The 15,513-nt window shown below is 46.3% G+C and overlaps 1 protein-coding gene across 1 annotated transcript; it reads left to right on the top strand.

Annotated features, from left to right (window-relative positions):
- Positions 1 to 11,643: 11,643 nt before the first annotated feature.
- On the top strand, positions 11,644 to 12,657 carry LOC147967450 (uncharacterized). The gene has a single exon (XM_087523135.1). It carries the CDS (start codon positions 11,644 to 11,646, stop codon positions 12,655 to 12,657), a length of 1,014 nt encoding a protein of 337 aa, XP_087379261.1.
- The last annotated feature ends 2,856 nt before the right edge of the window (positions 12,658 to 15,513 follow it).

The raw sequence follows: 15,513 nt of genomic DNA, 5'->3' as shown, positions 1-15,513 counted from the left end.
ACGGTTGGTCTCTGGAACTATCTCATCTCCTGGCAAGGGTTCACTTTGTTCAGCAAACATGCTGCTTCATCCTCAAACTGCACATAACCAATTTCCTTTCTCTTGGTTGGAGGCCGTCCTCCCCCTCTGCCTCGTCCTCTAGGACTAATGTTCAAGCTTCTTATGGGGTGAAAAGGCAATCAACTATGTTAGAGCATCTACAGCCGCACATGACAAATATGACACCTCAAACGCCCGCGGACGCGCGGCAAATTTGACCCCTCAAACGCCCGCGGACATGCCCGGGCGCGTCCACCGGCAATGACCGGCCAGTCCTCAAATTTGCACAACTGCATCCGGACACCTTATACAAGAATTCTTATATTCATACAAAAGCATGCAAGGATAAAAACCTAAAAACCTACGTACTAAGATCACCCTACTCCTCGTCGGAGATCTTGACTATCTTTGTGCCCGACTTTGGGTACATGGGCGGCAGATACAGCTCCGGCTCCTTCGGCGCTCCCGACTGCTCCGCTCCGGCCTCCTCCTTGTTGGGAAATGTAGTAATTTCAAAAAATTTCCTACGCACACGCAAAATCATGGTGATGCATAGCAATGAGAGGGGAGAGTGCGATCTACGTACCCTTGTAGACCGACAGCGGAAGCGTTAGCACAATGCGGTTGATGTAGTCGTACGTCTTCACGGCCCGACCGATCAAGCACCGAAACTACGACACCTCCGAGTTTTAGCACATGTTCAGCTCGATGACAATCCCCGGACTCCGATCCAGCAAAGTGTCGGGGAAGAATTCCGTCAGCACGACGGCGTGGTGACGATCTTGATGTTCAACTGTCGCAGGGCTTCGCCTAAGCACCACTACAATATTATCAAGGATTATGGTGGAAGGGGGCACCGCACACGGCTAAGAGAACGATCACGAAGATCAACTTGTGTGTCTATGGGGTGCCCCCTGCCCCCGTATATAAAGGAGTGGAGGGCCGGCCCTCTCTATGGCGCGCCCTAGGGGAGTCCTACTCCCACCGGGAGTAGGATTCCCCCTTTCCTAGTCCAACTAGGAGTCCTTCCATGTAGTAGGAGTAGGGGACAAGGAAGGGGAAGAGGGAAGAGAAGGAAGGAGGGGGCGCAGCCCCTCCCCCTAGTACAATTCGGACTAGGCCTTGGGGAGGCCGCGCCTCTCCCTCTCCCCTAAAGCCCAATAAGGCCCATATACTTCTTCTCCCGTATTCCCGTAACTCCCCGGTACTCCGAAAAATACCCGAACCACTCGGAACCTTTCCGATGTTCGAATAGAGTCGTCCAATATATCGATCTTTACGTCTCGACCATTTCGAGACTCCTCGTCATGTCCCCGATCTCATCCGGGACTCCGAACTCCTTCGGTATATCAAAACTCATAAACTCATAATATAACTGTCATCGAAACCTTAAGCGTGCGGACCCTACGGGTTCGAGAACAATGTAGACATGACCGAGACACGTCTCCGGTCAATAACCAATAGCGGAACCTGGATGCTCATTTGGCTCTCACATATTCTAGGAAGATCTTTATCGGTCAGACCGCATAACAACATACGTTGTTCCCTTTGTCATCGGTATGTTACTTGCCCGAGATTCGATCGTCGGTATCTCAAGACCTAGTTCAATCTCGTTATCGACAAGTCTCTTTACTCGTTCCGTAATACATCATCTCGCAACTAACTCAGTTGCAATGCTTGCAAGGCTTATGTGATGTGCATTACCGAGAGGGCCCAGAGATACCTCTCCGACAATCGGAATGACAAATCCTAATCTCGAAATACGCCAACCCAACATGTACCTTTGGAGACACCAGTAGAGCTCCTTTATAATCACTCAGTTACGTTGTGACGTTTGGTAGCACACAAAGTATTCCTCCGGCAAACGGGAGTTGTATAATCTCATAGTCATAGGAACATGTATAAGTCATGAAGAAAGCAATAGCAACATACTAAACGATCGGGTGCTAAGCTAATGGAATGGGTCATGTCAATCACATCATTCTTCTATTGATGTGATCCCGTTAATCAAAATAACAACTCTTTTGTTCATGGTTAGGAAACATAACCATCTTCGATTAACGAGCTAGTCAAGTAGAGGCATACTAGTGACACTCTGTTTGTCTATGTATTCACACTTGTATTATGTTTCTGGTTAATACAATTCTAGCATGAATAATAAACATTTATCATGATATAAGGAAATAAATAATAACTTTATTATTGCCTCTAGGGCATATTTCCTTCAGTCTCCCACTTGCACTAGAGTCAATAATCTAGCTCACATCGCCATGTGATCCAACACTAATAGTTCACATCACCATGTGATTAACACCCATAGTTCACATTGTCATGTGACCTATACCCAAAGGGTTTACTAGAGTCAGTAATCTAGTTCACATCGTTTATGTGATTAACACCCAAAGAGTACTAAGGTGTGATCATGTTTTGCTTGTGAGAAAATTTTAGTCAACGGATCTGTCACATACAGATCCGTAAGTATTTTGCGAATTTCTATATCAACAATGCTCCGCACGGAGCTACTCTAGCTATTTGCTCCCACTTTCAATATGTATCCAGATTGAGATTTAGAGCCATCTGGATCAGTGTCAAAACTTGCATCGATTAACTTTTTACGACGAACCTTTTTGTCACCTCCATAATTGAAAAATATTTCCTTATTCCACTAAGGATAATTTTGACCGCTGTCCAGTGATCTACTCTTAGATCACTATTGTACTCCCTTACTTAACACTGTGTAGGGTATACAATAGATCTGTTACACAGCATGACATACTTTATAGAATCTATGGCTGAGGCATAGCACTACACCATGAAAAAAACAATTTCAAGTATATTTCCCTTCTCCATTCCCCGTCGTCGCCGCCCCGTCCCCGTCCCCGTCGTCGCCGCCCGGTCCCTGTCCCCGTCGTCGCCGCCCATCGCCGTCCCTGTCGCCGCCCCCCGTCGCCTCTCGCCTCGGCGGTGAGCACACACACACATACATTTTTTTAGTTTTTTAGTTATAGAAATAGTTATAAAAAAGTTAGAAATTTTTCTTTTTTAGTTATAGAAATAGTTACTTATATAGCATTGTTAGAAATGTTATAGAAATGTTAGAATTGTTAGAAATTTTTCTGTTTTTTAGTTATAGAAATAGTTATAAAAAAGTTAGAAATTTTTCTTTTTTTTAGTTATAGAAATATTAGAAATGTTATACAAATGTTAGTTATATATATAAATGTTATAATTTCTTTTCTGTTTTTTAGTTATAGAAATATTAGAAATGTTATAGAAATGTTAGTTATAAAGCATTGTTAGAAATGTTATAGAAATGTTAGTTATATAGAAATGTTAGAAATTTTAGTTATCAAAATCCAATCATTAAAAAAATGTTACTTTTTGCGGGCATATAGCTAGTATTTGTTCTCGACGATGCCCGGCCCGCATTCTCGCCGTTGACCCGTCCGCGACGACGTCCGGCTGACCCATGTCCGGGGCTGGGCTCCGCCAGGCTGCCACTAGGAGGTGCTGCCTGGAGGGGCACGCCGCTTGATGAGGAACCCGGCCCCGGGTCCCGTCGTCGACCCTGATCTCGTTTGGTGGCGTTCGCGTGGACCAGTTTCGGTGCGGAGGGAGCCGGCCCCGCCGGAGGTGGTACGTAGCCGTGTCAGGGAGGAGGACGAGCACGTCCATCGCTACATGGTTGTGTTAGAGGGCGGCAGGTTCTCCAATACCTGGCAGTTTCTTCAGGGATCTCACTTCAGCTATGATCCTGTGAGGGTTCCTTCTCTTTGGGTGTCCACCGCCCACGCCACAGGAACCGCGAGTGTCCTAGATTCTTCTGTAGTATTAGATCTTTATTAGCTACCTAGCCAGTGATGTATTCGATATATAATATTAGAGACGATGTATTCGAGATTATATATTATTCGAGATGATGTATTCGAGATTATATCTATTATTCGAGACGATGTATTCGAGACTATATCTATTATTCAAGACGATGTAATTTGAATACTAAATTGTTTTATATTTCTTTTGGATTAGTTAAATAAAAGCTATGGTGGACAATACCGGCAGAGAGGGAGAATAGGCCCTGTTCGATATGATACGCCATCCTCGCGGGCCAGATGATGATTAGAATGAAGAAGATTATGACAACTCCAAATTTCTAAACAACACCGGGGAGGGTGATATGATATTCGATCGCGACGACCAAATTGATGAAGTCATGAACTATGATTATGATGATGACGAAGAAAATGTTGATCTTGAAACAACAAAGACCGGCAAGGTATATATATTTATATAAGCAGGCATCTAGTGATCATCACATGTTTTAAATGACTTGAAGATATATTAACGAATCGATCTTTCTTCTTTCAGCCATCCGGATCGAGCAAATCTTCAGGCAACAAGACGAAACGAGGCCCGAACAAAAAGTTGAAGGAGGGCGTAAAGTACAATATCGAGGCAATCAGACCTAATGGCGAACCATTAGCGCCTAAGAAGATTGCGGACAAGTTCGTTCATCAATGCGGAGTTCTTGTGAAGGACCAACTCCCGATCTCCCTTCAAGAATGGAGAGAGCCAGCAAAGCCACGTCCAGATCTTACTTTTGTCGACGACAGACAAAAAGGTCTGCTTTGGGATACTCTCATGGAACATTTCACCCTACCAGATCATTTCACAGAAGCAGATGTGCAGAAAGTCAAGGGCGCTGCTCTTAGGAAGATGGCGGTTGCATTCAAGAACCACAAGAATCATGAATGGGACAAGTACGTCAAGGGAGGAAGGAAGACTCCAGTATTCGAGGGAACACTAGAGAAGCAAAGTGCTCATTGGGACGATTTCGTGAAATTCAAGGATTCGGAATTAGCTAAGGAACGGTCGAGAATAAACAAGAAGAATGCCGAAAAAAAGGATAAGTTCCATAAGCTAGGGCCAGGTGGCTACGCGGTGGCAATGCCTAAGTGGGATAAGTCTGAGAAAGAGATGGAGGATGTAGGTGTCACTCCGGTTACTAGGAGCTGGCCCCCCAGGTGCAGGACTTGGTTCTATGCGCATGGGGGGGGGGAGTTGGACCCGAAGACAGGCAAAGTTTCGACGAAGGCATGTCTGAACGGAGCCGACGATGCGATACTTGTTGCAATAGAAGAGGCTCGATCGGGGGTGTTCCAGCCCAACAGAGAGAACGACGAGCTTACGCGTGCCCTGGGAAATCTTGAACACCCGGGAAGAACACGAGGCAAGGGCGCTATTCCGTGGTATGAGGGGTTTTCGGACTGGAACGCCGACTACAGAACCCGTGCGAGAAGGAAGATTGCGGAGGAGAAGAAGAGGAAGATGGAGGAGGATCAGAGGAAGCTGGACTATGAACGCCTTCAAGGCCTAGAATCAGCGCACGCAGACTTGGCAGTTAAATTCCAGCGGCAGCAGGAGCAGATCGACTCACTTAGCCAGCAAAGGGGGTCTCAGCAGCTGCAGCAGCTAGCGGATGATCCAGCATTGGATAGCACCGTCCCATCCATGCCGAGAAGCAGCGTGGGTTCCGCCCCGGGCGACGCAATGCTAGATAGATACCCTGTGGATGACATCATGGAGAACACTAACTGTGAGCTACACTTGAAAATGAAGAACATATCCATGAAGGTGGCGGACGCCGTTTCTTTTACAAATCCCCCTGAGGCAACCTTCCATTGCAACCCGATTCCAGCGGGCTATGCTTGTGTCTTGGTTGATGAGGTGGTGGATCCATATTCAGGGCCACAGCTTGACATTCCTGGAGGTGACGATGAGCACACATTGGGAGAGGCCATACATCGTGTCATCCTATGGAGAAAGGATTGCATCGTCTTTCGAAGGCCACCGACACCGCGTCACCCGACTCCTCGTCGAAGTCCGCCACCGAGTCAGCAGACTCCCGCTCCTCCAAGTCCACCAACGCGTGAGGCCACTCCTCCTCCTCCAAGTCCGGCAAAGTGTCAGGCCACTCCTCCTCCAAGTCCGACACAGCGTCAGACGTCCACTCCTCCTCCAAGTCCGGCACAACTTCAGGCCACTCCTCCTCCAAGTCCGGCACAGCTTCAGGCCACTCCTCCTCATCCAACTCAGCCATGTCAGCCGTCTCCGCCGCCTAAGCAATTGCAGAAGAGACACCCCGCAGCTATGGTGCGTAGCGGTACGAGTCGAGGTAGTATAGGAAGTACAGGCGGAGGCAAGCGATATAAATATGGTCCAAGCCTCACGCCTCTTCCGCAGAGGCCTTATGACAAGTCCGAGGAGGAAAACGCAGCCATATCGAAGGCCGAGGTGGAAGCCCATTTTGCACCGAAACCGCCACCGCCGAAAAGGGAGAAAGTGCCTGAGGAAACGATTGACCACTTCATTCGTATGGCTCAACCACCAGCTCCGAAGCCTGTTGACACAGACTATGAGCGCCACATCAGGAAGTTAAATCGAGCACGTCTACAGAGGGAGGCGAGCTCGAGCTCGAGCAAACAACAAGCAGCTGTAAAAAAATGCGGGAAAACCGTTCCCCAGCTGGGAGAACAGGCGGCGCAATCGATCCCCTCGCTTGTTGTGCCAACAACACGTGAGAGTACGCGCGCCCAATATTATTGTTGGCAAAAAGTTTACGTTCCCGAGGTGGGCAATGTGGTAATAACCGTGGAGCATATAATGCAGGCTGAAGTCCTCAATATCACTGTTGGACAACTCCTCGAGATCGAGCCCATGCATGTGCTTAGAGAGGAGGAAATAAAATGGAAATATGTCCGGGGCGAACCTTTGGTCAAGCCAGACGAGGTCAAGAAGCTCCCAACGAGAATGTATGAATTGCATCAATGGTACATGAACATTACCAAGAGTTCCAATCGAGAGTCCCTCATGGTGGAAGTCAAGAAGGATCATTACTACCATCAGAAAGCTGTGGCCATTGAGTATAATGAACTATTTCAGTTATACAATCAAAATGCACTCGACAAATCTATCGTCAGTTGCTATTGTCTGTAAGTGATTTCTTTCTGTAATTTAAGTCTCAAGCTAGCTGTAGTGATCCTTTTGATCAATCATTACCTGTAATTATCCTCACTATATTCTTTTCTGTGGTATTATGCAGGATGAAGATGTATGAAATGAAAAAAGGTGGACGCTATGGCATTGGGTTCATTGACCCAAACACCGTTCATGAATACACATGGAAAATAGATGCATATCATGAAAAGAATGTAGAGGACAACATGCTAGAGTTCTTGAAGCGCCTCAAATACAAATACAATGAAGATATACTACTTCCTTGCAACTTCCAGTGAGTCACACTGTCTTGTACTACAAATTCTCTATTTTTGCCTACTAGCTAGCTACATGTTTTTGCTTACATATGCCTGCTTAATTAAGACATGCAAATGTGTGTGCATGCAGATTTCACTGGATCTTGTGTATCATTAAAGTTGACGCCGGAACAGTTGAAATACTGGACTCACTACTCAAAATAAAAACTGACTATAACAATTTGTTTGGGATAGTCAACAGGTAATTTCAATCATTATTAAACTATATATCTCGACCTATTTAGCTCGTCATTTCATGATATGAACTATTTAATAACCCCTTTATTCATTTTCTTTGTCGGCGGGCAGGGCTTGGGCAAGGTTCATCAGCGTCACTCCAGGCGAATGGAAAGAAAAGATGAAATGGTTTCGACCCAAGGTAAGTAATTAAGTAGTACTAGCTAGCTAGCTGCCATCTCTTTAATTATCATGCTTGATTAATTATTATCTGATAAAATTCCATTCTCGTAAAGGCCCTTCAGCAGGCGCAGGGGATTGATCTGTGTGCATACTGCGTTTGCGAGAACATTCGCATGATGGCGTCCGAAAAGAGCAAATCTCAAAGACAGGAATGGGTACATTTGTCAGAACACTATTCACAATTTTTACACCATTACCGATATCTAGTCACACAACTAATACACATGCATATTGATCTCCTTCTTAATAGTTCACAGAGGTGCGGGACAAGCTCCTAGAAACGAAGCGCGTACAAGCACTTCAAGAGGAAATAGCGGGATTTTTGCTCGACCAGGTCATAGATCCGAAGGGAGAATACTATTACCCGCTACCGCCCCCATGAACCACTTCCAATTGTCATCGTTCTCCGAAGGCACAAATTAGGCTAATGCCAGTGGCTCCGAAGGCAACATTGTAGGAGAAATTGTATATAGCTAGCTAATTGTATATATATATACATGTGTGTATGTCTGAATTAATTAATATGGTGGTTTGTGAGACATTTAATGATATATATATATATGATCGGTTCTACTAGAAATTATATATATATATATATATATGCATAACGTGTACAATGTGTAGTATCGTAAAATACCAGCAAACGAAAAAGAATTAAATGGAAAACACAAAATTAAATGAAAGAGAAATCATAAACCCACCCCCCCCCCCAAAATTTTAATACCGGTTGGTGTCACCAACCAGTACTAAAGGGCTCCCTGCCCCCGGAGCTGGCTCGTGCCACGTGGTTGGCCTTTAGCACCGGTTCGTGCTGAACCGGTACTAAAGGAGGGGGGGGGGCTTTAGTGACCACACTTTAGTGCCGATTACGGAACCGACACTAAAGGGCCTTACGAACCGGTGCTATTGCCCGGTTCTGCACTAGTGTACCCGATTCCGTTGTCCCATCTTCTTCCCTCTAGGCCTCATGTCGGCGACCAGAGTGAGACGACGAGGATGGCGCCAAGACCGTGGTGGCGCATGTTGGTGGGCGGCAAGTTGGGTGGTGCACTATGGATCGTCGGGCACCGACGCGGTGACGCCCGCGGGTGTCGTCGTTCCTACCAGAAGGGCCTCGGGTGTACCCCTTCCCCACAGCCCTCCGCGTACCGGGGGACGCCCTAGGACTAGTCCGGGCAGCAGCGGCGTCGTCGTTGTCACATTCCTTCTTAAAGATGTTGCTTGGTATGCGACGCTTCGGAGTGCTAGGAGCATGGTGGGACTTCTCCGAAGAGCACATTGGTTGCGGGTCATCTTCGTTTCGTCGATATGTCGGTGTCGGCATTTGTTTATCTTTTCTTTCTCTCGTTTTTCTTTTGGTCTTGGTTTTGCAGCGGGCCTCAGCAAGCGTGTTGTATCATGTGGTTGCTATATTAATGTAGCGGCGCGAAAGCCTGTTTCGTCATTTATTTTAGGTTACAAAAAAAATAAAGTTAACCAGCACTGTTGTGAACAAAAAAAGAGATGGTTTCAGGGGGGACAAAGGATTTGCTAGTGTTATTAAAATCTCTTGCGGCTGCGCGGGTCCGACCAGGGACGAAAAGTCGAAAACCTACAGCAGCTTGCGGACCCGATCCGCTAGAGACCGGTCGCAGTTCCGTCGTAGCAGCACTGCACAGCTGTCCGTCACACGCGGCGCGACCCCGTCCCTCTCCCCCCTTCTCTCTCTCTCTCGCATCCGGGAGCGCCGCCGTTGAAGTAGTACGGCGAGGGAGAACGGGAGGGAGGGCGGCGGCGGCGGCGGGGGCGAGATTTCCGGGATCTGGCGCGCCCTCAGGGTAATTTCTCCTCTCCGACCCATCTCCCTCTCCGGTTCAGGCTCGCGGTTTTAACTTTTAACTGGTGTATTCCGATGAACCCTCGGCAATGTGGTGGGAATGTGGCGGCGCGGCCTCCGATGAACCCTCCATGACCGGGCGAGGAGGCAGCTAGCGCATGCCTAAGCAAGAGGGAGACCCTCGATGTGAACTTGTACTGCTTTTGCTTAGGGTTTTGTTTCCCCGTGATTTTGTTTGGGCGTGGCGCGAATGTGGCGGCGCGGCTCCCGCTCCCCGTGGCGGTCTCCATGACCGGCCTGCGTACGCCGAAGCGATAGAGATGCCCGCGAAGTGGTTGATTCAGACGATTCGGCCCCGCGCGCAGTTTTGTTTTTTTCTGTGATTTGTTTGGGCATCATTTTCTCGAGGGGACGGTGGTTTTCGGGCTTCCGAATGTGGCGGTGCCCATCAATTTTGGGCTTGCTCTCCTGATAGTGCTAGGTGGACTCGGATTTTGGGTAGTAATTATATTTTGGGCTTCTACGACACTGACTAGTGCTAGTCTATCACACGTACTCTATCAATTAGTTGCCACTCGCTAAGTCGCTAGCTATGGTGCCGGTGAGACATGGGAGCCAACCTCCAAGGATCAGCTCATTCTGGGGATTCCTTAATTCCCTGAAGCCACGGTTGGTGCACCTGCCGCTCGTCATTTCACTTGTGCCCCTGGGAACCATTAATTGTTTTTCTTCCATACAAACATTAGCTACATTTGCAAGGAACATTAGCAACCTACTCATGCGAATCCGGAATGCTGGTAACTGAACATGGCCCCGATATTTCTGTTTTACCGAAATGGCCCAAATGATTGACATGAAAATGACAGCATGACAGTAGTCTGCTGCACATGTCCAGAAATGCATCTCTATTTGCCTGCAAAAGGAGAGCAAACTATCACTTTGTGACCTATCCAAATAATCACCAGGTGTAAAGCATATGATATCAAATGTAAAGCATCGCTGCAAATCCACAAACTATATTAGAATCAATAATAATAACAATGTAGCAGCATGAGTCAACAATTGTGAGTAACGCATCCCGTGAAGCATGAAGCTTTAACACTCAGTCTCAACTCTAGTCAACCAGGTGTTAGATCACTACCAAATTTTCTTTATTTTTTGTATGCAATGCATCCACATGACGTCAGAACAATGTTTTCACTGTATCCGTGTGTCTTCTATTCGAAATCCATCTCAAGGCACAAAAACATCACCCCAGCATAAAAGAGAGGCACAGAGACATCCAGTCCAACTGTGGTTTCATATCATTAGAAGTACTGCTAGGAGTACCTGTGCATCCTTTGTTTGGATTATTACCTGACACGAGAGATTTTTGTTGTTTTGTTTTCCTTTGTTTATTACTACAACCCTTTTGTTTGATTTCCATCTCTCGAGGTTCTAGTAGGTAGCAGCAGCCTCCCGGAGGCAGATTTAATATTAAAGTTGGATTCTGTTCGTACGCGTGTTCTTGCAGGAATTGGTGCGTGCATGTGTTGGTTTTCTCTCAGATGTTTGTCATTAGCGCCAATGTGATGGATATCCTGTTTCTGCGGGCTGATGAGTTTATAATAGTACTATATCAGAAGATGAAAAACCGTCTTGCTTGTTGATTCTGATCATGACAAGGGAGGAGCTTTTCTTTGTGGTGTCCTTTTCGTAGATTCGTTGTGATGGCTGTCCTGAAGTGAACAGGTTGAGCTTCAAGTGCTAGTTTGGTGGTGGTTTGCACTCTTCGTGGTTTTGTTTGTTTGTGTGTCTTGTCTTTGTTCCTCAGATATGCTAACGGAGCAAGATTCGGTTCTAGTTTTGTGGTAGCTTTCTGTTTTTGTGTTACAATCACATCTGCCTTGGTCGGTGCTCTTGTCTCTACTGCTAAATTACAGTATTGCTAGAAGTAGCTACTAATTGTTTCTCAAGGTTGTTTGTCTTAGCTCTTGCATTTTTGTTTCTGCTGGAGCTTCTGTTCCTAATGGTCTCCTTTGCCACTTTGTTTATTGCAGTGCAGTACAACTTGCAATGGCTGCTCACCCGCCTGCTCCAGCTGCTCTGCCTACCATGCCCATGATTGATTGGAGGCCACTGCATGCGGCAGCCAGGCCGTCTGTCTTTATCATTGTCCTCACGCCATATCGTAAGAAGACCCTGAGACGTGTCGCTGGCACATTCGGCATCAAGGAAGAGAAAGAGCTCGATGAAATTTTTGAAGCAGATTACCTCACGGGAACCGGCATTGCCGTGAGGATAGTGGGCAACTTTCTCTTCATCACAACAACCGCGCACATTGTGGACTTCCTTTTTCAGGCAGACTGGGGGCCCATTTCAGCAGCACAAATGAATGATTATTTTGAGATTTCGGTCACCTGCTCCCATGTCGAAACTCACTTCATTCAGGGCGGGTTTGTCGGAGAGCGAACCTACACACGAGCAACTGTTTGTGCCATCGATTGTGCCAGAGACCTGATGATGGTACGCGTGGATCTTAGGGATCTGGCTGTGAGGACTATGGGGGAGCTGCAGCAGAGGGTGCGCTGCACATCAGATCACCCGCTTGTTCAGTTCAGCATGGCCACCAACGAGGGTACCCAATGCATGCTCTACTCCTGGCCGGCGTATCGTCCGTGCACAATGGCCACGGGACTTCAAGGCCTGCATCGAGGACCGTTGGCTTTGATGAGCACCAACAAGAATGGCTATGACTTGCAGCTTTTTGAAGCATCAGTGGGAACCGAGGCCGGGTCATCTGGCGCCCCTCTTTACAATACCAATCAGCAGGTGGTAGGCATACTGCACGGTGGGTCTGGGGTTCACTCACATTTTACCCCGGCGCACTACATCCGGACCTTCATTAACAACAATTGTGTCCTTCCGAAGCCTAAGGGTCAGCAGGATCAGGGTAGGCCCTCCCAGAGGCCCAGGCCCCCTCCCAAAGATCGAGACGACAAGCACGGTCCAGGTGGCAAGCCAGGCACCTCTGATGCTTCCTCCAAGCGCATCCGTTCTGCTGCCCAGAACAAGACTGTCGTTGCTTGAGCCTGGTGACCAAGGGGATTGTTTGTTGCATGAGTGCTCTGATGTGTTTGTTGCCTGGTGACCACCTTCGATATGTTTGTTGCTTGATTCCTGTGACAGAGTACCCAATGAGCTGAGAGGAACTGCTTTCTGGTCAATTTATTAGTATCCGAGATGCTGAAACATACCCATTGCATGCAAAAGAAAACATATATTCCCACTAAGCTGGAGCAAGTAAACTGGGCGCTAGTCCCATTCATTTTGTCAAAACTGCTGGGTTTATAAAGTGCCAGGCTGCCTCCTGGTTTCGTTTCCCCCATATGCATGCCATAGTTCCAAGGCCTATCGTTTGGCTTGCCTAAACATAGTCTAGCACTCATGTGGATTGTAATATTAGGTTAGAATTAATCAACACCCAAGAATGGATAATTAAACCTGCTTATCCCACTCCTTTTTTGTGTGTGTTTGACTGTTTGTCCATGGTTAAGAGTTGGGATTCCCTTGTTTTACATTGGAAATTTCAGTTTCTGTTAAGAAAAAGAAACAATCGTATTGCCCATGACTAGTAAAAATACAGCGGTGAATTGCCTTACTCTGTATGTATGTGCAGGCTATAGATACTTTTTGTCTACTAGGTTAATAATCCTTACTGTTGCTATCTTCCATGTTCAGAACCAGAGGTATTGTCATCTCACTGGAAGATGGCACATTCAAGTTCCTTGGCTTAACTAGAATTGTCAACGATGATGTTCCTCTCGTCGGAACCTGCTGGGAGGAATCGTGTACCTTATTTTTCATTTGAGGTTCGCTGGGTAACAGAGGATGTGACAGTCATTAAGATTGGTCGCATGTTGCAAAGCTCTCCTTTATCAAATGTTCTTCTGGATGCAAAAAAAGGTTCCAAAATCATGCTGTCAAGCGCACGATATGCAGAAAGACAATGTACTAACTCTCACAACAACAACAACGACAACAAAAGCCTTAATGTACTAACTCTCACTAACTTAGGTAAAACTCTTCCCATTTTCTTTTGTTGGAACATGTGTCATTCATCGCCGTACTGCCTGACATGCCTGTTGGCTGGATTTACTACCCTGCAGAATAAGTGGATCCAGAAATCAGTGAGCGTCAGGTAGATGAAGGCTGATAAACTGATGCTCTAGTTTTAGCTGATCGTGCAATGCAAGAGAAGGGCCCAGTTGATGAACACGCTAAAGACGGCTTCGGGGTGTTCCCTCCCAAAGCTGTGCTGTTGCTGGCATTATTCGCTGTCAGAGGATCTAAAAGGCAAGCAACATAATTGGCGAATGTTCGCCGCAAACCAGGAGAATTTGTGTGTATCCACCTACACAATAAGTAGATGCAGCAATATATGGTAACGTTTGTATTATTCTTTCGTTGACCATTGAACTGTTTACTGAGATATAATGCTAATGTACAACATTCTCTCAGACAGTTATGCCTGAACTAGTCACTCAGTTTTGTGTGCAGCATAATTGAGCTGTGTATCTTGGGCTTAGCAAATCATAGGTGCTAGTTAGTTATGAGAATATTATCTGCCCAGCAACTCGATAAGGGGCACGGTCTATAATAAGTGCACCAGCTTTTCTGAACCTGGTGACTAACTTTGTGTTCTTTCCTGCAAGACAAGGCTGCAACATCTAGCTGTACATGATTATTGATGTAGTCAGACAGACAAATTGAACAATGTGATGCTAAATATGTATCGTAATAGATGAACGATAGAAATCATGAGCAATTGCTCTTGCTTTTTGTTGCTTCATGTTTTGCCTTCTCATCATAACGTGTGAGTACTTAAGTTTCAATGAAGCATGAATGTGAATTTTAAGTGCTAATGTACAACATCCTCTCAGAGTAGCAATCCAACACCAAATTCTGGGGAGGGGTTATCAGCAGATAGTACTGGTTAGTGCATTATTTATTTAACAAAACTCCTCGTCAATATTGTTAGAACCTACTCCCTCTGATCGGAATTAGTTGCCGCTCAAACGGATGTATCTAGCACTACTCATAAGTTTCTTAGTCACTCCAGTTATCCTCATCAGCTGCAATGCTGCATCGGAACTTGTCTGTGTGGACTCATTGCTGCAGCAGCTCAAATGTTCGATTTATTGCATCGGCTGATCAGGTGGCAGATATCTTTACCAAAAACCACTATCTCGACATCTTTTTCAGGAGAAGTTCTATAGCGATCTCAATCTGGTAGAGACCAGCTGAGATCAGGGGGATGTTAAGATATTTTGTACATCACGTTAGCAGATATGACACAATTGTAATTCCTCCCTCCGTATTAGTGATTTAAACGCACTAATATTTCTGTACAGAGGGGTAGATCATAATCCTTGAGATACAGTTCTATTCAAACTTATACTACCTTGGAGCCTCCACTAGAGGATGTGAGCTGTGGGGTATATTCTCATTGCCACGGTTGGTCTCTGGAACTATCTCATCTCCTGGCAAGGGTTCACTTTGTTCAGCAAACATGCTGCTTCATCCTCAAACTGCACATAACCAATTTCCTTTCTCTTGGTTGGAGGCCGTCCTCCCCCTCTGCCTCGTCCTCTAGGACTAATGTTCAAGCTTCTTATGGGGTGCAAAGGCAATCAACTATGTTAGAGCATCTACAGCCGCACATGACAAATATGACACCTCAAACGCCCGCGGACGCGCGGCAAATTTGACCCCTCAAACGCCCGCGGACATGCCCGGGCGCGTCCACCGGCAATGACCGGCCAGTCCTCAAATTTGCACAACTGCATCCGGACACCTTATACAAGAATTCTTATATTCATACAAAAGCATGCAAGGATAAAAACCTAAAAACCTACGTACTAAGATCACCCTACTCCTCGTCGG

The sequence above is a fragment of the Triticum urartu genome, chromosome 5A, assembly GCF_056163025.1.
Source record: "Triticum urartu cultivar PI428250 chromosome 5A, HENAU_Tu73, whole genome shotgun sequence".
In the NCBI taxonomy this organism is placed as follows: domain Eukaryota; kingdom Viridiplantae; phylum Streptophyta; class Magnoliopsida; order Poales; family Poaceae; genus Triticum; species Triticum urartu.
The sequence above is the reverse complement of the archived record's forward strand: the minus strand, read 5'-3'. Positions and strand labels throughout refer to the sequence as shown.

Coding starts and splice junctions, on each gene's coding strand:
- LOC147967450 (XM_087523135.1), top strand. CDS start 11,644: ATGGCTGCTCACCCGCCTGCTCCAGCTGCTCTGCCTACCATGCCCATG.